The sequence below is a fragment of the Sorex fumeus genome, unplaced genomic scaffold (assembly GCF_029834395.1).
Source record: "Sorex fumeus unplaced genomic scaffold, SorFum_2.1 ptg000093l, whole genome shotgun sequence".
Classification (NCBI taxonomy): domain Eukaryota; kingdom Metazoa; phylum Chordata; class Mammalia; order Eulipotyphla; family Soricidae; genus Sorex; species Sorex fumeus.
In genome coordinates this window covers 3,434,967-3,458,760 of record NW_026606150.1, presented here as the reverse complement: position 1 = coordinate 3,458,760, position 23,794 = coordinate 3,434,967, and the positions used below count along the sequence as shown (strand labels likewise).

Genomic DNA, 23,794 nt, shown 5'->3' with positions numbered 1-23,794 from the left:
ACTTCTTCCTGAAGATCATGAACGATCGGTTTGAGGCCCTTCATGTTCCCGGAGCGAACAGATGCCATTGGGCTACACTAGCACGCGACAGGGACAAATGGAGACGTTACTGGCGCCCGCTCGAGCAAATCGACGACTAACGGGAAGTTAAGTGATTAAGTGATTAAGACACCAAATCTCAACCCCATTTTCTATAGGAACAAAAGTATAGATGTTTATTTTTTAAAATTTTTTTATTTTTTTGCTTTTTGGGTCATACCTGGTGATGCACAGGGGTTACTCCTGACTCTGCATTCAGGAATTACCCCTGGTGGTGCTCAGGGAACCATATGGGATGCTGGGAATCGAACACAGGTCGGCCGTGTGCAAGGCAAATGCCCTACCCGCTGTGCTATCATTCCAGCCCCAAAAGTATAGATGTTTAAATGCTGCCAGAATGCCAGTATTCCAGTCTGTCCCTTCCCCAGGCCCAGACTGATGTTTACACCAGGCTTCTGCAAGCAGGTAGTAAGAGGGAAGGTTGACCTGTGTCCCAGCCCCAGGCTTAACAAAGAGTCACCTTGAGTAATGATTATTTTCTTGGCTATTTACCCCATAAGACTGTGAGTCTTTGGAGACTAGGAACATTTCCAAAGTCTTGTAGCCTTACTGCCTAGAACTGTGCCTGGCAAATAACAAAACTCCCTATTTTTGGAATGCTCTGAGTCATTATGGATGTCATTGGGGAAAATTTTTGCTATTTTTATGCTGCAGAAAATGCTTGAGTATCTAAGCTTGTGCATCAGTCATTATGGTAAGACATTTACATCCCATTTGACTTACAGCTCTTTGATTTGACTATTCAAATAATTTGTGGCAGTTAATGAAATAGGTTCAAAGAGGTTAAGTAGGGACTAGAGTCATGGAACAGTGGGTAGGTACTTATCTTGCACGTGAAAGATCTGGGGTTTGATCTTCAACACCCCATTATGGTCTCCTGAGCACTGCCAGAAGTAGGCCCTAAGAACCACTGGGTGTGCTTCCTCCTCCCCCCCAAAAAACAAACAAAACCAAAAAACAAAACAAAACAAAAAACAAAACAACAATGAAGAGGTTAAGTAATTCAATCCAGGTTGCATAGCTAGAGAGCATCAGAGCCAGAAATCAAAGTCAGGCCAGTTTGGGCTGGGTTGCTAATGCAAGGGCTGGAGCACATTCTTTGCTGGGAGAACCGGGTTTGATCCCTGACACAATAGGGTCCCCCAAGCATCACCAGGATTGACTCTTGAGTATGGAGTCTGTGTGGCCCCCAGACCTAAAACAAACCAAACCAAGCCAAGCCAGTATCGAGTCAGTTTTGTCCCAAAGCACAGGGCTACTTGTCAACTACTTTCTGCAAAGCTATAAGTAAAGGTCAACCTCTGGTCATACCATATGACTCAACTGACAGTGATGAATGAATGCAGGCTCTAATTGAGTATCATCAATATGTGGAATTTGAATGTCCACTGTTTTGATGACACCAAGTCTTTGAAAAGGAAACAATTTCAATAACAAGAACCCGTGTTTCTTGTTTACCACAATTGCTTTCTAAAATGGGAATAGTTCCAAAGCCCACCTATAATTTGTATGGTTGGTCCAAATGCCAAAAACTTCTGCCAGGTGTGGGAAAGGTTGGTATAATAACACTGGACTTGATGCCATTATAGAGGCAGATGTAATGCTGGTGTTTGTTTGGTCATCACATCCTGACAGGATGGATTTCAGTGGATCTCTGTTATGAGAACTAAAAATAGAACATCAAAAGCAATAGGTAGTTAATATTGAACAAGAAAATGAGTGAGCCTTGTTATTGTAATATCTATGCTCTTTATTCATCCATTTGAAAAATAAAAAGTTCCTACTACCTGCTTGGTACCGACTGAGGCTTGGTAGTAGGGAATATAGCATTAAACAAAAACAGACCAAAGTTCCAGTCCATTTGGTATTTACATTCTAATGGAAAGAGACAAAAAAAAATGAAATCAAGTTAGAAGGTAAGAAGTCTGAGGGAGTGATAGCACAGTGGGTAGGGCTTTTGCCTTGCACGCAACTGACCTGGGTTTGAGTCCCAGCATCCCATATGGTCCCCTGAGCACTGCCAGGAGTAATTCCTGAGTGCATGATCCAGGAGTAACCCTGTGCATTGCTGGGTGTGACCCCAAAAGAAAAATAAATTAAAAAAAATAAAAAGAAGTCTGAGGGAGAAAGATACTCTACAGAAAGGGGATTGGATAGTACAGCAGGTAGGGCGTTTGCCTTGCATGTGGCTGACCCAGGTTTGATCCCTGGCATCCCATATGGTCCCCTGAGCACCTGCAGGAGTATTTCCTGAGTGCAAAACCAGGAGTAACCCCTAAGCATTGTAGGGTGTGACCCAAAAGCCAAAAAAAAAAAAAAGGAAAAAGAAAAATGCTGTTCTGGGGTGTTGGATAGCATTGGGTTGTCCTTGCTCCTCTGGAAGGTTTATCGGGTATTGAGATACTCCCACAACAGTGCCCCTGAGGCAACCCAGTTCCATCAAGCACTAATAATCCTATATTGTTTTTCTTTCCTTTATGTCATTTGTCATTTGCATGGCTTAGCAATGTTCTTTTTGTATAGACACAGGAAGATAGTTGATGCTATGCTTTGTCACATGGGAGTTAATTGACGCCAAAAAATCTCTACTCCTGGGCATCCATCATACTTACCTGACTTAAGCCTCAGTTGTCCTTACTTCCTAACACCGCCAAAAGGAGGGTCCTGACGAAGGGATTGGTTGGACCCAGGGCAAGCTGTAAGCTACCTTGGCATTAAAAGGGAACAAGTTAAGCACCATATGTATAGTAAGTTAAGAGCATGGTTAAAGACAAACTCTGTCATGACCCAAAAAGAAGTAACTGAATAAGGACCCTACTGGGGTTAGGAAAGAGTAACCTGCCCTGAGGACTCTAGTCTGGGATATATAGCGAGATGTCCTCTGGAAGAGCCAACCTTCCTTATTTTTTAAAAATTTTATTTATTTTGCTTTTTGGGTGACACCTGGCGATGCACAGGGGTTCCTCCTGGCTCTGCACTCTGGAATGACTCCTGGCGGTGCTCAGGGGACCATATGGGATGCTGGGAATCGAACCCGGGTCGGCTGCGTGCAAGGCAAATGCCCTACCTGCTGTGCTATTGCTCCAGCCCCAGGAAGAGCCAATCTTTAAGCTTAATATATCTCTTACCGTGTCCATACAAAATGACTAGAAATATTACAAGAAGTAAATTTACTATGATTGTTTAAATGGCTTACTAGCTGAGGGAAGGAGAAAGCAATACACCCTTGATTCTGGAATCCAGCCCTTGAGCAGATCTCCTAGTAATCTGGAATACTGAGCCCTCAGATGAGATCTAGTCCTTGAGTCAATCTCCTAGGACTTCCCCCGAAGGAGTGGCTTTACCTCTGTTTGCTGTTAGGACAATGTTCAACCTCACATACGTGTACCCCCCCCCTTCATGATTTCTAGATAACTATGCTGTAAGGGGCTGAAGTGATAGCACAGCGGTAGGGCGTTTGCCTTGTGTGCAGCCAGCCCGGCTGAGCCGGGTTTGATTCCTCCGCCCCTCTCAGAGAGCCCGGCAAGCTATCGAGAATATCTCACTGCCATGGCAAAGCCTGGCAAGCTCCCCGTGACGTATTCGATATGCCAAACACAGTAACAAGACTCAAAATGGAGAGGTTACTGGGTCTGCTCCTGCAAATTGATGAACAACAGGAGGACAGTGTTTGTTTGTTGTTTTTATGCTGTAAGGGGAAAGAGGGGAGGACGACTTTGAGGTCTACAAAGGAGAATAGGATGATGGAGCTATGATTATTGGGACTATAACCAAAATGACAACTACAACTGTGCAGTAAGGGGAGAGATCAGACAACTCGGGGGGGAGAGAAATAAACCGACTACTGACCAGTCTGGGACCCGGTTTCTCCATTCCCCCAGTCCTTTTTCTGTCACTGTGGACTGGCGCCTGGGGAGGCGGCTCTTGGCCACTGAATGCTCGAGTCCTGCGCCCCCATACTTCTTTGAAACTCACACTGGGGCCAGAGTGACAGTACAGTGGGTAAGGCTTTTTTTTGCCTTGTAATCCGCTGACGGGTTGGATCCCTAGCGTCCCACTTGGTCCCCTGAGCCCCTCCAGGAGTAATTCACAGAGCCAGGAGGAAGCCCTGAGCATGGCCAGGTGCGCTGTCTGTGCAATTCAAATTCTTATATTGTATGTTGCAATGGTGACAAGTCATTGGCCTTTGGGCCCTCTGTCTTTTTCTGAGCATGCCACCTGAAGTCCTGGATTGTGTCACATTCTGAACTGCTGGCCTTCTGTACAGTGTGAAACCTCAGGGATGACCTGGCCCTGATGGTGACATCTAGTTTCTTGCCAGCCCAAATTGAAAATCCGCAGGAAGGTTTTCAAATTATCTTGAAATTTGGGGGAGAAGCAGAAGAGGAGGGCAAAGAAATCAGAACGGGTCCTCGTTAGGTAGGATTAAGTAAAATTGTCTTTACTTTTTTAACCTCTGGCCTAATCACTCTGGAAATAAAAAAAAAAAACTGCTCAAGGGCTTGGCGAGGCATAGAGGTAGCTGGAAAGAGTTTCTGGGTAAGTTACGATAGCTGAAGCAGAGGAAAAATAAATTTTTAAAATTTTGGTTTTTGGGTCACATCTGGTGGTACTCAGGGATCACTCCTGGTGGGCTCGGGACCACAAGGGATGCTGGGAATCAAACCCAGGTCAGCTGCATGCAAAGTCAAGCACCCTGCCTGCTGTACCTCACTCCAGCCTAAAATAATTTTTGTTTGGTTGTTTTGAGACCATATCATGCAGTGCTCAGGGCTTATTCCTGGCTCTGTACTCAGGATCACTCCTGGTGGGGATGGGGAGACCATATAGAGGTGGCCAGAATAGACCGTGGCGAGGCCTTTGCAAGGCAAATGTCTTACCTGCTATACTGTCTCCCCGTCTCCTATTTCTGTTTTTCCAAAAGCAAAAATTAGGTAATTTTATTTATTTTTTGCTTTTTTTGGGGTCACAACCGGCAATACTCAGGGGTTACTCCTGACTCTGTGCTCAGGAATTATTCCTGGCAGTGCCTGGGGGAATCATATGGGATTCCAGGGATTGAACTCTGGTCGGCCGGCCGAGTGCAAGGCAACTGCCCTACCTGCTGTGCTATTATTGCTCCAGCCCCAGGTTGTTAATTTTTTTTATTTACTTTTGGGGTCACACCCGGTGATGCACAGGGGTTACTCCTGGCTCATGCACTCAGGAATTACTCTTGGCGGTGCTTGGGGACCATATGGGATGTTGGGAATTGAACCCGGGTCAGCCGCGTGCAAGGCAAACGCCCTACCCACTGTGCTATCGCTCCAGCCCCAGATTGTTAATTTTAAAGGAACAAGAAAATGGAACGACCCAGGTAATGATGATGCCAAGTAGTAGGAGTGGTGTAGGTGGTGGTATGGAACACTTAATCTTCCACAAGCTCCACTAGGTACTCCCCAGGAGAAAAGCCCCTACCCAAAGGAAAAACAAAAAACAAAAAAAACAAAACTCAAACTTCAGTTGTGACAGCTGACGGTTTTTCTAGAGTACCATGAGGTTAAGAACGAGTCTCAGCTGGCTGGAAAGAGAAATCAACGGGCTGAGAACATGCTCTGCATGGAAGCCCAGATTCACCAGCCCCCAGATTCGCCAGGTGTGGTCCGGAAACCCAAACCAACTTTGTCCCATGACCTCACGAAAGCATTCCCAAAAAACAAAAACAGGGGCTGGAGCGATAGCACAGCGGGTAGAGCGTTTGCCTGCCACGCGGTGGACTGGGGTTCCATTCCCAGCATCCCATATGGTCCACCAAGCACCACCAGGAGTGATTCCTGAGTGCATGAGCCAGGAGTAACCCCTGTGCATCGCCGGGTGTGACCCAAAAAGAAAAAAAAAAAACAAAAACAACAAAACTTGCTTTGTATTGCTCTACCATATAGTTCAGAGAGCTTGTAAACGCAGCCTCAGGATGGGCTCCCCTAAACCCAAGGTTTAGAAACTCTGGCCAAGGCTGGGCACAGCCAGAGGCAAGGGTTTCACTGGAAGGAACTTCTCCAGCTTTTAGCTTTATTTATTATCATTATTGTTGTTTGTTTTTGGATCACACCTGGCGGTGCTCCGGGCTTACTCCTGGCGGGAGAGGGGGAGGGGGAAAATCAGGGGACCCTACGGGATGCCCGAGGACCCAACCAAGGCCAGCCGCGTGCAAAGCAAGCCCCCTACTCGCTGTACGGTCCTCCGGCGCCCCTCTTCAACTCTTAAGAGTGGTGATTACGTAGTATTAGGTTTGCCTCGGGTCAGGAATATTGGGGGAAGCTGCTGCCGGTGGCCGTGAAGTCACGGCTTCCTCTCCTTGTGAAGTCAAAATCACGAAAAAACCCCAGTGACGCTCACGTCATCTTGGCTTGAGGCTCCCCTGCGGTCCTCGGGGAGCCGAGCGGAGATCACCGATGGCCCCAGCAGGCGTGAAACACCGAAGCCTGCTCAAACTCGACCAGCAAGGGGCCGAGGCCGGTGACTCCCCAGCTCAGCCTCGGAGCTGGGTCTCCAAGCTTGAGCACCGGGCCGGGCTCGCGGGCGGACCCGGCCAGGGAGCGAGCCGAGCCTCGGCGAAGGGCCTGCTGGGAGTTGTAGTTCAGTCGTCGCGGCGGCCCGCCTAGCTCCGCCCCCTCACCCGTGGCGAATGAGTGTGCGGAGGCGCGGCAGGCGGGAGGAGCCGGAGAGCCCGGGACTACAATTCCCAAGGCAGCGTCGCCTCCCGTCTCCGGCCCCAGGTAGTCGGCGGCGCGCCGCGCGCTCCCGCGCTCCTGCGCTTGCGCACTCGCGCCGGGCGGCGGCGGCGGCGGCGGCGGGGTTGGGCCGTGCAGCGCCGCGTGCGTGTTTTCCCGCCCAGGCGCCTCCGCGCAGGGCTCGCCGCGCTCGGGGCCGCCCGACGGGCGTCTCGGCCCCGCCCTGGCCACGCTCCCCCGCGGCTCGGCCGAGCGCCCCTCCTTCCTTCTTCTGAGTCTCCCCTCGAGCCCAGGCCCCACCCGTTTCCCGCCTCCGAGGCCTGCTCGGTCCCCGCCCCAGCCCGCCCCTCGCTGCGCCCCGGCTGCTTCTGCCGTGCAAGGCTCCATGTTGTCGCCTGAGCGCGCGGTCGCGGCAGCTTCGGGAGGAGCAGGTGAGGCTCCCGATACCCCCCATCTCGCCCCCCAGCACGACCCGCGGCGTGCCCACCGCCGCTCCGCCCCGCCCCGCCGCAGCGCCTGCCGGTCCCGGGGCTGGGGGACGCGCGCCCCTCGCCGGGGACACCCCCCCCACCCTCCATCCCGGGCGCTCCCGCTGGGGTTCGGGGTGGCGCAGCCCTCCCCTCGCGGCGTGGGGGGCGGCCGCCCTCGGGGCGCGGGCCCTGCCGTCGGGGGGCCCCGCGTGGCCGTCGGACGCCTGTGGTCCGGCTAACGGGCCGAGGGAGCGGGACTGGTGGAGGCTCGGGGGGGGGGGGCGCCGAGGGCCGCGAACGACGCGTCGCCCCCCACCCCCACCCCCCCCACCCCGAGTTGGAAGCGTTTCATCCCGCGCGGCCTTGACAGCGAGCGTTTGGAAAGTTCGGGCTCAGCCCCCGCCTCTCCCCGGAAGGGAGATAGGACGTCGTGGCCTAAACCGGGCTTCTTGCATCCCCCCCCTTTTTTTTTCACTCTTCTGACGGTCTGGTACAGTACGTTGTCAGTTTTCCCTTCAAGACCCCCCTTTCCCCCTCCTCTCCTCAAAAATGTACTTCCTAAAATCCCCATCGCGAGCCCTCCAGCCTTCCCGGGCTGCATCTGTCGTACCTGGCCTTGTTTTATTTATTTATTTATTTTTTGGAGGGAGGGGGGTGGTACGTGCACTGTTTCACTTGCGAAATCCCCTGGCACGAAAAGGAAAGAGCCTTGTTGGGGCTGGAGGGCTAGTGCCGGGGGAGGCGCTTGCTTTGCGGCTCACTGACCGATTCGTGTTCGGTACCCGGCATCACCTCTGGTCCCTTGAGCTCAGAGCCCTAAGCACTGCCCAGGGTGTGGCCAGCCTCCACTTCCTTCACCCCGGCCCCCTTCCTCCACCCCTTCCCAAAAAATAAAAGTCTTGTTGGAAGGATCGCTTGATTAAGTCGGTCTCAGACCTTGCAGTGCCAAGCTGGGTGGGAGGGTCGGTGGCTCAGTGGACCGCAGACTTGGGGGTTCTGCATTTTGTATGGAGCAGTTGTGGTTCGAATGTTGTGGTAAGTATCCAGCGTTGCAGCGTACTGAAAGTCCCACCCCGGCAGCATTTCAGTCCCTCTCACCCTTCCCCCCCCACCCCCACTCCCAGCCTCCTGGAAATCTGCAAGTTTCAGGTGCTGCTCTCACGCCTGTCAAGGGAACTCTTGGATGGGAAAGGAACGCTGCCATGATGAAGCATTTGCACCGCACAAGGCGTTGTTTTATAAGCCACAGTTTACAGAGTCACTGGAGCAATCCTGAAATTCAGAGGAGCAGAGCCATGTCCAGCGGGGAGGGCACTTGCCTCGGTCTCCCACTCCCGGCAGGGCTGATCCCTGAGCGGAGAGGCAGGAGTCAGCACGGCAGGGTGTGGCCCCAAAACCAGGAAGAAAAAAATAATGGAGGGAGGGGACAAAGGTGATGTGTACCCACAAATTTACTTCGTTTTCATGAAATAGGACTTGTTTTGCTCATACTTAAAGGAGATTCTATTACTAAAGGAGCAAGAAATGATGCTGAATCATTTAAATGTATGCAGTTAGTAGCAGTTCTTGAAGTAACTTTGGTACCCTCAGGTTGTGCGAACTAGCTTGAAAACTGGTTTAGAATTTACCTAAAAGACAAGGTGTGCAGTGCCTTTTAAAAAAATTGACATTTGTAGAAAACATTGAAAAATGATGCAAATAGTTACTTTGTGGGATTTTTTTTTTTTAATTTTGGGCTACATCTGGAGATGCTGGGGCGGGGGGCGGGGTGTTACTCCTAGCTCTGCACTCAGGAATGCTCAGGGGTTACTCCTGGCTCTGCACCTGGCTGGTCTCAGGTGACCATGTGGGCTGCTGGGATTGAACCCTGGTTGGCCGCTCCTCTATCCTCCCTGCTTTACTAACACCCCTGCCCCTCAAATAGTTTCACTTTACAGTTACCCTAAACTTTACAAAATTTTCCAATTATCTTTGAAATTCTAGAAGCTTTTTCAGACTGGAGAAATAGTACAGTGGGTGGGGCGCTTGCTTTGCACATGGCCCACCTGGGTTCCATCCTTGGATCCCATATGATCTCCTGAGCACTGCCAGGAGTAATTCCTGAAGACTGCTGGGTATGACCCAGTCCCCCCCCCCCCAAAAAAAAATAGAAGCTTATTAAAAAATGACACTAGAGACTTTTTTTTTTAAAAAGGAAAATGAGTCATTTACAACAGTGGTTTACAACTTCATTGGTTTACAGCTTCTTTGCAAGTTAAAATAACCTGGGGCTTTTTTCTTTTTCTTTTTTTTGTTTTTTGGCTTTTTGGGTCACACACCCTGTGATGCACAGGGATTACTCCTGGCTTTACACCCTGGTGGTGCTCAGGGGACCATATGAGATGCTGGGAATCAAAGCTGAGTTGGCCATGTGCAAGGCAAACACCCTACCCGCTATACTGTCACTGCAGCCCCTTAAAGTTTTTACATTTAAAACATCCAAGTTTTATTTTACTTATTTATTTTTGGATCACACCCAGCGATGCTCAGAGGTTACTCCTGGCTCTGCACTCAGGAATTACTCCTGGCGATGCACGGATGGACCGCATGGGATGCCGGGGATCGAACCCGGGTCAGCCACATGCAAAGCAAATGCCCTCCCCACTGTGCTATCACCCCGGCCCCTAGGACTTTTTCTTCTTGGGTGTCTTTGGTAGATTCTGATTTAATTAATTCGAAGACCCCCCTCCCTCCCACACAGTTAAAAACAAGGATGCATATTAATATACAATCATCCTATAAGTATTTGCTTCTATTTGAATATTTGAATTATTTTGTTATCTTATGAAAAGTATTTTAATGTCAATATTAGGAAGTTGCTCTTCTGTACAGATTTATAAAAATGGCCCTTCTTGGGACTAGAGGGTACAGCAGGTAGGGCGCTTGGTTTGCGTATTATCGACCTGGGTTTAACACTTGGCAGCATACATGAGCATTGCTAAGAGTGATACTGAAGAGCCAGGAGTAAACCTTGGGCATTCCTGGTGTGCCCTGAACCCCCCCACCTCACTCTAGGCTCCTTATTGGCTTATATTTTGATTGGTTTGGATTTGGTTTTTGCTTTTTTTTTTTTTCCCTTTTTGGGTCACACCCAGCAATGCTTAGGAGATACTCCTGGCTTTGCACTCAGGAATTACTCCTGGCAGTGCTCGGGGGACCATATAGGATGCTGGGGATTGAACCCGGGTCAGCCTTGTGCAAGGCAAACGCCCTACCTGCTATGCTATCGCTCCAGCCCCTGGTTTTTAGTTTTGAGCCTCACCTGGTGGTGCTGGGGTGAATCCTGGAGGTGGTGTAGTGGGGGCACCTTACAAATGAGGCCTCCTGTGTACCCCGCCCACACTCGAGCCCTTTGAGTCATCTTCTGGGCCCTATATTTTGACTATTTAAACATCTAAATAAATTTTAGCAGCTAATATATATTACAAATTAGAAGATAAGTTTTGCTGGTATAATAGACGAATTCATGACATTATTATTATTATTATTATTATTAATTGTGGTTCTTGGAATGGGGTCCAGGCCTCAGACAGGGCAGGTAGATGCTCTGCCACTGAGATTCAGAACCACTATTTTTTTTTTCTTAAATTTTTATTAGTGGAACACCATGAGGTGCAGTTGTAGACTTATAAATTTTTGTGCTTGGGTTTCAGTTATACAATGATCGAATACCCATCCCTCCACCAGTGCCCATTCTCCACCACCATCAGCCCCAGTATCCCTCCCTCCCCCCATCCCCTCACCCCACCCTACCTCTGTGGCAGGGCATTCCCTTTTGTTATCTCTCCCGTTTGAGTGCTGTGGTTTGCAAAAGAGACATGGAATGTCAATCTTGTTTGGTCTATAGTCTACTCTCATCACGCATTTCCTATCCTGAGAGGAATCTCCCAACACCCTTTATTTGGTGCTCCCTTCTCTATCTGAGCTGCCTTTTCCCCTACCGTGTGCGGCTGTCCTCGAAGCCATGGAGTAATCCTCCTGGTACTTATCTCGACTATTCTTGGGTGTTAGTCTCTTATTTTGTTACTTTATGACGGAACCACTATTTTGGCAGGGATTGAACCTGGGTCTGTTGCATGCAGTGCAAATGTCTTGACTTCTGTACTGTCTCTGACTCCTTCCCCCAATATATTTGGACACCTGGTTGTCCACGGGGTTTACTCCTGGCTCTGCACTCAAAGATCACACCTGGGTGGTGCTCTGGGGGTGATATGGGATGCTGGGAATCAAACTTGGGTAGGACATGTATTAGTCAAGTGTCCCTCTACCCACTGTATTATTTCTCCATCCCCAAGCCCCTCCAATTCTTATTTTTGTTTCGTTTTTGGGGTCACACCTGGTGATGCTCAGGGGTTACTCCTGGCTCTGTGCTCAGGGATCTCTCCTGGTAGCTTAGGGGACCATATGCAATGCTGGGGATTGAGCCTGGGTTGGCCACGTACAAGGCAAATGCCCTACCTGCTGTACTATCTTTCTGGCTCTAAATTCTTTTTTTTTTTCTTTTTGGGTCACACCCGGCAATGCACAGGGGTTACTCCTGGCTCATGCACTCAGGAATTACTCCTGGTGGTGCTCGGGGGACCATATGGGATGCTGGGAGTCCAACCCAGGTCGGCCGCATGCAAGGCAAATGCCCTACCCGCTGTGCTATCGCTCCGGCCCTAAATTCTTAATTGATAAATAAAGTATGCTTTTGTTCAGTATTCTGTGTTGAAGTGCAAAGAATTTTTTTTTAAGGGGGCAGGGGGCTTTGAGTCATACCCAATGATGCTCAGGGTTTACTCCTGGCTCTGCACTTGGGACCATATAGGGTGACAGGGATCAAACCTGGTTTGGCCAGATGCAAGGCAAACAGCCTCTCGCCGTACTAACAGATGAATGGAGAAACTGACTAGCTTCTTTAGTTTTGTTTCTGATCCTACTAGGTGTCAAACTGAGAGCCCAGCAAGGCCACTGGCCCAACCCTTTTAATTGTTTACCATGTGGGGCTGGAGCTACAGTGCAGCGGGTTATGTGCGGCTGACCCAGGTTTGCTGGGTGTGACCCAAAAGGGAAAAAAAATGTTTACCTTCACTAATAAAAATTTAAATAAAAAAATAAAATTACTAATAAAAAATTGTTTACCATGTGAATTCCCCCTCATCTTCTGTCTAACTGGGTTTAGGAAATATTTTCCCTGAGATTATGTGTATCTACCAGCATATTTACTGCCTTAAGACAAACATTTTAAATATATAAAAGCGTTCTGGGGCTGGAGAGAGAGTCCAGCGGGAGGGCGCTTCCTCGCAGGCAGCCAACACGTTCCATCCCGGCATCCCTTACAGTCCCTCGAGCCCTGCCAGGAATGATCCCAGTGCAGAGCCAGGAGTAAACTCTGTGCACAGCCTGTCGTGGCCCCAAAACAAGAAGGAAAAAGGAAAACAAAAGCATTCTCCCCACATCACGAGAAATGTACCTCATCCAGCATTTCTGAAGTTAGTCTTAAGTGCTTGCTTACCTTTCCAAACTGCACTTATATAATGATATGTTTTCTCTGGCTTTGTGAATTAGGAACTTTGATCTGTCTGCCAGCAGAACAGTCCGTGAAAATGGTATGCTTCTGGTTGGGGTGTGCTGTGCTTGCCCGGTAGAGAATGTGGTATTTCAAAAGGAGTGTGGAAAACTCTGGTCAGAGCTTTACTCTGACTCATGGGCGCTAAGTGAAACGTTCTATAGCTTTAATTTGCTCCGCAGAACTCAACACTAAGGATGGGTGTTGAGCCTCGCTGTACCCAGTGATTTCTAAACCATGAGCTATTTCACCTCCTTGGGACATTGAGCAGTGTTTGGGGGCTTGGGGGCCTATATGGGGTGCAGGGGTCGAACTCAGGTCAGCCGTGTGCAAGGCAAATGCCTATCCTCTGTACTATTTCTCTGGCCCCAAATTCTTATCTTTTGGGGCCACACCCAGCCAATGCTCAGGGGTTTCCCCGTAGGGGAGGGAGGAAGCTATTAAATACCAGTTGCAGTGCCAAGGTTAAGAAACTGAATTTTCTGAAATAGCAACCGATTGCTTTCAGTTGACCAGTTTCTTTGAATTTCTCACTGTTCAGATGGTTTCAAGTATTTGAGAAACATTTACATATTTTCTGATAGAACCTATTTCTTTATGTATTTTCCATAGTTCAGAAAAAGACCAGTATAGTATCATCCTTTATTCAACCAACACAACTTTTTATTTCTTTTTTAATTTATTTCCTGGAGTCACACCTACCAGTGCTCAGGGCTTCCTCCTGCCTCTGCACTTCTGGCTCTGTGCTCTAGATTCACTCTTTTTAGGGCTCCAGGAACACTCTGGGGTGCTGGGGATCAAACTCCAGTTGGGTGTGCAAGGCAAGTGCCTTACCCACTGTACGATCTCTCCAGCCACTCCCCCAGCCCCCACAGTACAGCTTTTTAGAAAAGACCTTTAAAAGTTCAGAATTATGGACCTGTATGAATATAGCTCAGCGGTATATAGTTTAGGCCATGGGTTCAACCTCTGATACCATGGGGAGTGTGCATGTATGTGTGTGTGTGTGTGTGTGTGTGTGTTTGTGTGTTTTGGGGGTGGTGGTGTTCATTTTCTAGAAAGAGCACTGCTGTTTTGCATGGATTTCTATGAATTCTTGTAATTTCAGCCTATTTTCTTTCTTTTGGGGCACACTTGACTGCTCCTAGCTCTGTGCTCTTTGTGGTTGCTTCTTACAGTGCAATTCTGGGGACTGAATACGGGCTTCTTGCTGGCAAAGCCTGCCCTCAGCCTGTTAAGGTAGCTGGCCAGCCCTTACCAACACTTTTTGAAAAAATTCTGTTGTTGGACTTGCAATTTTTTTCTATTTGACTTGTCTGAAAAAGATGATTTTGTTTTGGGGCCACACCTGGTGCAAGGTGCAAGGGGTGTTTGGGGGACCGTATGTGGTGCCAGGGATCGAACCAGGGTTGGCTGCATGCAAGGCAAGCACCTCAAGCACCTTATCCCCTGTAGTATCTCTCCTGCCCCTTGAAGTACACGATTTTAAGAATGAGAAGGCAGTAGATTTTAGTCCAGAACTAGTCTCCTGAATGCAGTTCTTGCAGATTCCTGAAGTAGGCACATGTAGACCAATGGGTTGGTGTAGAACAAGGTGATTTGTACCGAAAGTACCATGACAGTAATACGGCACTAGCTACTCAGGTAACTGGGCATTCACTGTTGTCTCCGAACTCATTTATAGACCTTGGAGAATTATGCCAGAGCCATAATACAGTTGGTAGGAGTGCTTGTCTTGCATGTGGCCGATTTGAATTTGATTCCCAGCACTCCATCTGGTCTTCTGAACCCTGCTGGGAGCAATCTCCGAGTGCAGAGTGAGGAATGAAAATCACTTTGCTAAAGGGAGACGGCGTATAGGTTGTGACTGAAAGGTTTTTGTTTCGTTTTGTATTTTCATATCCTGTGGTGCTTGGGGGCCCATCTGGTGCTAGAGCCCAGATTTGACTTCATGCAAAGCATGTGCTCAGGCTATTAAACTACCATTCCAGCCCTGAGAGGTTTTGTAGTATGATTCCTGGAGACCAGATGTCCAAAGTTTAAAGGGTCTTAAAAAGTGTGAGTAATTTCACTGCCATGGGGCTAAAGACCTTTCTTTCACATCCCCCATTTTTTTTTTTTTTATGTAGGAGTACTGTTATTTATTCAGCCACTGATTAGGCCAATTGAATTGGGCATGACCTCCACCTTTTTTTTTCTTCCATTTTTTATAATTTTATTTATTGAATCACCATGAGAGCAGTTACAAAGCTTTCGGGTCTAAGTCTCGGTCATACAGTGAAGCACCCGTCCCTTCACCAGTGCCCATTCTCCACTACCAAAAACCCCAGCGTGCCCCCATCCCAAACCTTCCCCCTACCTGTGGGGCAGATGATTTCCACATTACTCTCTCTCTCTCTACTTTGATTACATTCAATATTTTGACACCAGACCCACCATTATTATTTGGGATTTTACCCCAACACTCAGATCTGCTGAAAAGGCAACAGTAGACAATCTGTTTTTTATTTCTGGTTATGAATAACATAGGAAGCCGCACGGCCGCAGTAGTGGCCGCATGATTTTGGAATTCCGAAATTTTAACAATTAAATCTGGAGAGATTTCTGCCAAAATCTGCTGGGTTCCGAGATTTGTTCCTGAGTCTCTGGGATAATGGCCATTACGTGTCCAATGGCCTCTGGAGGATGGCAGCCACCAAACCGCCAAAGGGGAGCAGGTGGAGGGACAACACCCTTTCCCCCCTGGGGTGGTCCAGCAACAGTAACCTACTGCAGGGTCCGGACGCATTTCTGCCAAAAACCGCTGGGTTTCGAGATTTGTTTCTGAGTCTCTGGGATCATGGCCGTTAAGCAGCTTGATCAGGAACCAGAGAGGCTGTTCGTGGGTGATGACTTGGGGTCTCGTTGGGGTGGGGAGGAAAGGGCCGGCTCCACCCCCATCTCACGTGACCCCGTGTGTCTCGTCACTGCGGGCCCAAACTTGACTGTCCAGTGGCCTCTGGAGGATGGTGGCCATCAGACTGCCAGGGGGAACAGGACAAGGCACGCAACCTATTCCCACCTGGCACACCCCCAATTTTTTGGTTTGCTTTCTTGGGCTGCTAGTGCCCAGTGCTTATTTCTGGCTCTGTGCTCATGGATCATTCCTGGTGGTGCTCTGGGGAGTCACTGAGGTTCCAGCTATTGAACTAAGTTTTAGTCATAGCAAGAAAGTGCCTTACCTGTTGGACTATCTCTAGGACTTTAGGTTCTGTCATAATTTTTTTTTTTTTGTGGTCACACCTGGAGATGCACAGGGATTATTCCTGGCTCTGCACTCAGGAATTACCCTTGCCGGGGCTCAGGGGACTGTATGGGATGCGAACCCGGGTGGTCGCATGTAGGGCACGTGCCCTGCCTGCTGTACTCTCGCTCAAGCCCCTGATCTGTTCCTCAGATGGTATCTTATCTCTGTAGCACTGTCTTCCCGTTGTTCATCGAGTTGCTTGATTGGGCCCAGTAACGTCTCCATTATGAGACTTGTTGTTACTGTGTTTGGCATATCAAATACGTCACGGGTAGCTTGCCAGGCTTTGCCATGTGGGTGAGATACTCTTGGTAGCTTGCTGGGCTCTCCAAGAGGGGCAGAGGAATTGAACCCGGCTCCGCCAGGCCGGCTTCGCGCAAAGCAAACGTCCTACTGCTGCGCTATCGCTCCAGCCCAAATTCAGTTAAGTCAAGTGATGAGTAGCTTACCTAGCCGACTGCCAGTTTAGGCTGTGTAGGGAATTTCCAGTTGTTCAAGAGCCATTAACTTTTGTACCTAGAATGTTGCCTGATTTTGCAGAGAAAGCTGAGACAGAGCAGGTAAATTAGGCTGTTGCTAACAGTATACACGAATGGGCCCCAAAGTCTGGTGCTTCCTGACTGTAGGATAACACTGTTATCCCCTGGATATTCTACACCTGACCATTTGGGAAGACCTTTCTCCCGTATGTACAACCTCATTAGAATCACAGCCTTTGCCAAACCAGAGCTGAAATTGAGGAGGGAAGAAATAATAGAATTTACTTGTACATAGGAAAATAGATTCAGGGGAACTTTGGAGGCTGAAAGGTGACTTGAGAGAAGTTGAGTCAGAGGACTCATTTTCAAAAACGGGGCTAGCCTGGGCCCACTTTGAAGGACTTATTTTGGTGGTACTCAGTGTAGACTTTGTAAAGCGTTGGTACTGGAGGAAGGGTTGCTGGCGTGAAATAGTGGGCTCATTCTCCTGTTGAACTGCGGACGGGACATGCCCAGGACAGCAGAGACTGTTAGTGGTAGAACTGGAATGGGGACTTGTCTCCCCACTCTGAGGCTCAGAGATTTCCACATAACTCTTCCAGTTAGTGAAATGAAGGTCTCCTTGCCAGGTAAATCTGCCCCTGAGGCACTCATGCACTTGGACCTGAACGCCAGTCGGCTTAATAATGTTGCATCACCTAAATAGGGGGTAGAAGGGAACGGCAAACCTAAAGAGGTCCTGGAGGGAGGTGCGGGGCGGAGGCGGGAGTGAGAACCACAAAAGAGCAGAGGTGAGCATTGCTGTTTGTCCACAAGAGGAAGAGAAGTAGAACAAGAACTGGGAACTTGGATTGTCTCGAGGTCAAAGGTATTAAGTTTTAGAAGGATCGGGGCGGGGTAGCTGTGTTTTGTGTTGCTGGCTTTGACAGCCCCGAATCTGGCGAGAGAGGTCACTGGCCCAAGAGAACGGTTTCAGAATCTTGAGATTGAAGAGATTGGCAGCTAGTAAGGGAATGGCCAGAGAGCAATTGGGTGATGGCTTGTTGCCGAGGAGCTTGTTGATGAAGTGGATTGGGGACTGGAGCGAGGGTTCCAGTGGGCAGGGCACTTGCCTTGCCCGTGGCTGGCCCTGGCATCCCATCTGGAGCCCGCCTGGCGTCATTCCTGAGTGCAGAGTCAGGAGTAACCCCTGAGCATGCAGGTGTGGCCCCCAAACAGATACAAAGACTGGGAGGGAGAAACTAATTTTGGGGTTGGGGTGGGGTGGAGGTGCACTTGGTGGTGCTTAGGGGGCCATGTGTGCCCACAACCACATGCCAGGCAAGTCCTTTAACCTCTGATTGCTCTCTTGCTCAAGAAACTGATTTTCACCGCGTTGCTTTCCATGGGTTTGGTGTTTAAAATACTAGAAACTGTTGCTAGTATTATTTTGCTTGGGAAGCCACACGTGGCGGTGCTTGGGGGCTGCTCCTGGCTCAGTGCTCAGGGACTGTTGCTGTTCCAGGGAACCGCCTCGGGTCTCCTGCATTCGAGGCCTCGTTGCTGTTCCTCGGGTCTCCGTCAGCGCCAGCTCCCTTGGCGGCATGAGTTCCCCTCCTCCCCAGGAACTCCCCGCCTGGGAGTTTGAGTTTTAATTAAATTCTTAAAAAGCCAGTTCGCTTTCAAAAAGAGAGAGCGGATCTGTGTCAGGAACTGAGCTGCGTGACTGAGGTCTCAGCTGGTGGCTTTCCGGGGCTGCTCCTCCCCCGATGATGGGGGCTGTTCCCGGTGGTTAGGGGAGATCATATGGTGAGAGATTGAACCTGAACTTGTACGTGCAAAACATGCGCTCAGCCCTTTCCCAACTCACACACTTTTTTTTTTAATTATTGTTTTTTAACTTTTTCTTTTTTGCTTTTTTTGGGGGTCACACCTGGCGATGCACAGGGGTAACTCCTGGCTCTGCACTCAGGAATCACCCCTGGCAGTGCTCAGGGGACCATATGGGATGCTGGGAATCGAACCTGGGTCGACCGCGTGCAAGGCAAATGCCCTACCCGCTGTACTATCACTCCAGCCCCCCCCTTTTTTTTTAAAAAATGAATTAACTTTAGGGCCATACATGACAGTGCTTAGAGGAACCATGCGGGCTTGGACCCAGGCCTTCTGCACGTAAAACAGGCCTCCCAGGTTGGAGAGCAACTTCCTAGCCCCCAAATGCGGAGCTTTGAGGTGGCTACTAGATTTATACATAAACGAGGCCACCATGGTTAGAAATACATCCAGAGTCACATTGTGACAAAGTTGTCGAGTTTATTCATTTATTCTGCAGAAGTTAATTGGCTCCCGCTCTGCGTAGGCATTGGCCTGGCATCTCTCTATACGTGGCGTTTTACAGGAGAGAAAAAAAATTGCTGTCTTTGTTCTTGAGAGGAGAAAGTAGGGTTCAGGTCCGGCCTTGCCTGAATTCCAGAGGCTGTTTCCTTTTTTTCATTGGTTCTGAGAGGCTGTGGAGTAATCAGGGCGAGGGAAGCCAGCCGTGGGGATGGGAGATGGATCGTTGGTGTCGAGTCAAGGCAGGGAGGCATTTCAGGTGGTGGGAGCAAATGTTTGAAAGATGGAACATCTGATACTTGGGAATCGAGACAGGACCTGAATCCTGCCGTACCCGGGTCGAAGGACCAATGCAAAGAACATTGCCTGGGAGAGTGAAGAGAGTAAGAAGTTCAGAGGAAAGAAGGCCGTGTGGGAGAATGGTGAGGGCTTTGACTTAAGGAATTTTATTTGGGGGCCACAGCAGGCAGTGCTCAGGGATCACTCCTGGTGGGCTCAGGGAATCATATGGGGTGTCAGGGATCATATCTGTGTTGGCTACGTGCAAGCCAAGTGCCCCACCCGCTGTACTACTACTGGTCCAGATCTAACTTATGGAATTTTTTATTTTTTATTATTTTTTTTATGGGCCACATCTCTCTGTGCAAAGAGCTTACTTCCAGCTCTGCACCTCAGGGATCACTCCTTGTGGGGCTCAGGCGACCACATGGGGTTCTGGGGATCAAACCTGGGTCACCATGTGCAAAGCAGGCACCCTCCCTATTGACTGTACTATCATTCCAATCCCTCTGGCTCCAACTTTTTTTTTTTCAAATGGCCCAATTCCATTCTGTTGTTTTATTTTTTAATTTTTATTATTATTTTTTTAAAAAAATTATTTATTGAATCACCATGATAACAGTTACAAAGCTTTCAGGTTTAAGACTTGTATCTTGTCATACAATGATCAAACACCCATTCCTTCAAGAGTGCATATTTTCTACCACCGAGAATCCCAATATACCCCCCATGCCGCCCCTCCCCCGTCCCTGTGAGGCAGATGATTTCCACTTAACTCTCTCTCTACTTTGATTACATTCATTATTTTGACAAAAGATGCACCATTATTATTTGAAATTTCCCCCAACAATCAAACCTGCTAAAAAGGCATCATGAAATAATTTGTTTTCTATTGCTAGTTATGAAGACCATATTGATTTTAGATTTCTGATATTTTACTAATTAAGTCTGGAGGGATTTCTGCCAAAAGCCGAATAGTTCCGAGATTGGTTTGTGTGCCTCTGGGGCCATGGTCGTGCCGGAGGGCTGCTTGTAGGGGGCAACTTGTCATCTCGGTAGGCCAAGAAGGACTTGCCGGTTCCACCCCCCATCCCATGAGGCCGCAGTTGCCCCGTCATCACCGCCTCATACCTGGCTGTCCAGTAAACTCAGAGGCGGCGGCCACCTTGCCTCGGGGATGGGGGGGGATGGTGAAAGAGACAGACACCGTTTCCTTCCGGTGGGACACAGTACTATAGCTTAATGCATAGTCTATTCACCTTTCTGCCAGAAGCTGCTGGGTTCTGAATTAGGTCCGTGTGCCTCTTGGGCCATGGTTGTGCTGGAGAGCTGCTCATGGGGGAGCAACTCGTGGTCTCTGAGGGGCAAGAAGGACGTACTGGTTCCTCCCCCTCTCCCATGAGGCCACAGTTGCCCCGTCAGTGCTGGTTCATACCTGACTGTCCAATCCTCCGGCTCCAACTTAATGGACAGTTTTGACAGTGAGCCATCAATTCATAATTTTTTTTTTTTTTTTTGCTTTTTGGGTAACACCCGATGATGCACAGGGGTTACTCCTGGCTTTGCACTCAGGAATTACTCCTGGCGGTGCTTGGGACCATATAGAATGCTGGGAATCGAACCCGGGTTGGCCACGTGCAAGGCAAACACCCTACCCGCTGTACTATCATTCCAGCCCCATTCCTAAAATACTTTTGATGGTCTTTTTCGTAGTTGTATGAGATATTTATGTTTTATGTTGGAGCTAATCCCTAAGAGATGAGGTGACCTCAGCAAATAGGGACTCATGGGAATGGTGACTTGATTATCCTTACAGGTAAGGAATTTTGATTTTTTTTTCTTGGTTGTTGTTGGCCACATCTGGCAATGCTCAGGGGATACTCCTGGCCCTGCACTCAGGAATTTTTCCTGGTGGAGCTCGGGACCATATGGGATGCCAGGGATCGAACCCAGGTCTGCTGCATGCCACCTGCTGTACTATTGCTCCGGCCTCCTGGGAAGGAGTTTTGAAAGACAGCATAACATAGGGAGAGAACCCTAAGCTTTTGATTAAGGGAACACAAGGGATTGGGGAGTTTGAGAAGGTAGGAGGGGCTGGAAAGATTGTGTGAACGGTAAGGCACTTGCCTTACATTACGGCTGAAGTGGCCAAGACTCCACTTTGGTGCCCAGAACCATGTACTTCCCCTTGCGCACTCTGAGGCTTCCCTCAAGGGCTTAGGGCCAGGAACAGCCCCTGAGTACTGAGTGGCCCCTTACACAGAGGGGTGAGGATAAATCAGCAAAGGACAGATTGAGGTACCTGGAAAGGGCTGAGTAGAAGTAAGCTTTTCACTAGGATGGTCAAGTGATAATAGCCTTCCTATGCCTTTTTGTTTATTTGGGGGCCATACCTGGTGATGCTCAGGGCTCCCTCCTGGATCTGTGCTCAGAGATCACTCTGGGCCGGGCTCGGGGGACCATCTGGGGTGCCGGGGATCGAACCTAGGTCAGCCGCAGCAGGTCAGGCAAGCATTCTGCCCGCAGTACTGTACCCCGGTTCTCGCCTTCCCTCTCCCCCGCCCCAGTCCTAATCACTTCCTAATATCTTAGGAAGTGAGAGGGAATGATGATGTGATGAAAATCGAATAGCTCCATCTGAGTTACTGGCGATGTGTACAGTTCAAACGAGAAGAACAGGAATTTTGAGATTGGCAGCATGGCAGCGGGCGTGATTCACGATGCGGCTAATGGCAGGTCTTGCTATGTGCAGTGGCCGACACCACACCCTCACCGGACTCTCCTTCCCTCCATGTCTCCCCTTTTCCACCCTCAGAATAAGATTTTTTTTGTTTTTATTTTTCCAGGGAGGGGGCATACCTGGGGGCCAGCGCCCTACTTGCTGTTCCCTCACTCTGGTGCTCGATGAGATAGGTGGTTTTTTTTTTTTTTTTTTTTTTTTTTTGCTTTTTGGGTCACACCCGGCGATGCACAGGGATTACTCCTGGCTCTGCACTCAGGAGTTACTCCTGGCAGTGCTCAGGGGACCATATGGGATGCTGGGAATTGAACCCGGGTTGGCCGCGTGCAAGGCAAACGCCCTACCCGCTGTGCTATCTCTCCAGCCCCCGAGATAGGTGGTTTTTATTCCAGTGTACCCAGTTGACTATTGGGAGGGGAAATGCAGGCCTGTTCAGCTTCTGCAGCCGAACGTAGCCGCACTGTGGAGCAGGCGTAGAGAGGAGTAAAGCCACCGCTCCTCCCCGCACCTGCGCCCTCCCACCCTCCACCCTGGCTCGCTGTTCTGAAACGGGAACAGGTCACTGCACAGCTGCGCGCATTTTGACCTCTGGGTGATTTCATCTTGCCTGTAGGGCGGGTCGCCTTCGCTTCCTTGCCTGGTGCTCTGACAGTGCCATCCGTGTCCTAGCCCTCAGTGATGCTACAATACGGGGCCTTCAACCCAGAGCTCCGGACGCACGCGACAGGTGCTCTACCTCTAGCTGCACTCCCAGCCGTATTTTACTCTTTTTTAATCACTCGCTGGGTGCTGCTCTGCGTCATTACAGTCATGGAGTTCATTCAGCTTTTTTTTTTTTTCCTTTTTGCATTTGGGGACACACCTGGCAGCGCTCAGGGGACCGTATGGCCTACCAGTCTCAGATCAAACTCAGGTCAGTCTGGTGCAAGGCAGATACCCTACCTGCTATACCATCACTCCTGCCCCTCAATGATTTTCTTTTTTTTTTTTTTTTATTTGATCCACACCCAGCAGTGCTCAGGGCTTACTCCTGGCTCTGTGCTTAGGGACCATATCAGGGACTGAACCAAGGTCAGCCACGTGCAAGGCAAGCGCCCTACCCACTGTACTATTTCTCTGGTACCTCATTAGTTTCTTAAAAATGTTTGGGCGGGAGCAATAGCACAGTGAGTAGGGTGTTTGCCTTGCAAGCAGCCGACCCGGGTTCGATTCCTCTGTCCCTCTTGGAGAGCCTGGCAAGCTACCGAGAGTATCCAGCCTGCACAGCAGAGCCTGGCAAGCTCTCCGTGACGTATTCAATATGCCAAAAATAGTAACAAGTCTCACAATGGAGATGTTACTGATGCCCGCTCGAGCAAATAGATGAACAATGGGAGGACAGTGCTACAGTGCTACATTTATTCATTTATTTTTGCTTTTTTGGGTCGCACCTGGCGGTGCACAGGTGTTACTCTGGAGTCTACACTCAGGACTTACTCCTGGCAGTACTTGGGGGACCATATGGGATGCCAGAGATCAAATTCTGGCTGTCTATGTGAGGGGGGGCAGACGCTCTACACGCTATACTATCACTCTGGCCCCCCTTGTTTTTTATTTTTAATTTTAATTTTATTTTATTTTTGCTTTTGGGTCACACCTGGCGATGCTCAGGGGTTACTCCTGGCTCTGCACTCAGGAATTACTCCTGGCGGTGCTCAGGGGACCATATGGGATGCTGGAATCGAACCTGGGTCGGCTGTGTGCAAGGCAAATGCCCTACTTGCTGTACTATTGCTCTGGCCACTGTTTCATTTTTTTTTTTGGGGGGGGGGGGTCACACCCAGCAGTG

General features: G+C 49.3%; 1 protein-coding gene across 1 annotated transcript in view; it reads left to right on the top strand.

Annotated features, from left to right (window-relative positions):
* Positions 1 to 7,118: 7,118 nt before the first annotated feature.
* Positions 7,119 to 23,794, top strand: part of ATL3 (atlastin GTPase 3) — a 51,613-nt gene continuing 34,937 nt past the window's right edge. The window contains exon 1 of the mRNA XM_056131749.1: positions 7,119 to 7,240. Within this exon, the coding sequence (XP_055987724.1) occupies positions 7,195 to 7,240 (46 nt within the window). The 5' untranslated portion in view covers positions 7,119 to 7,194. The remainder of the gene's footprint in view (positions 7,241 to 23,794) is intronic.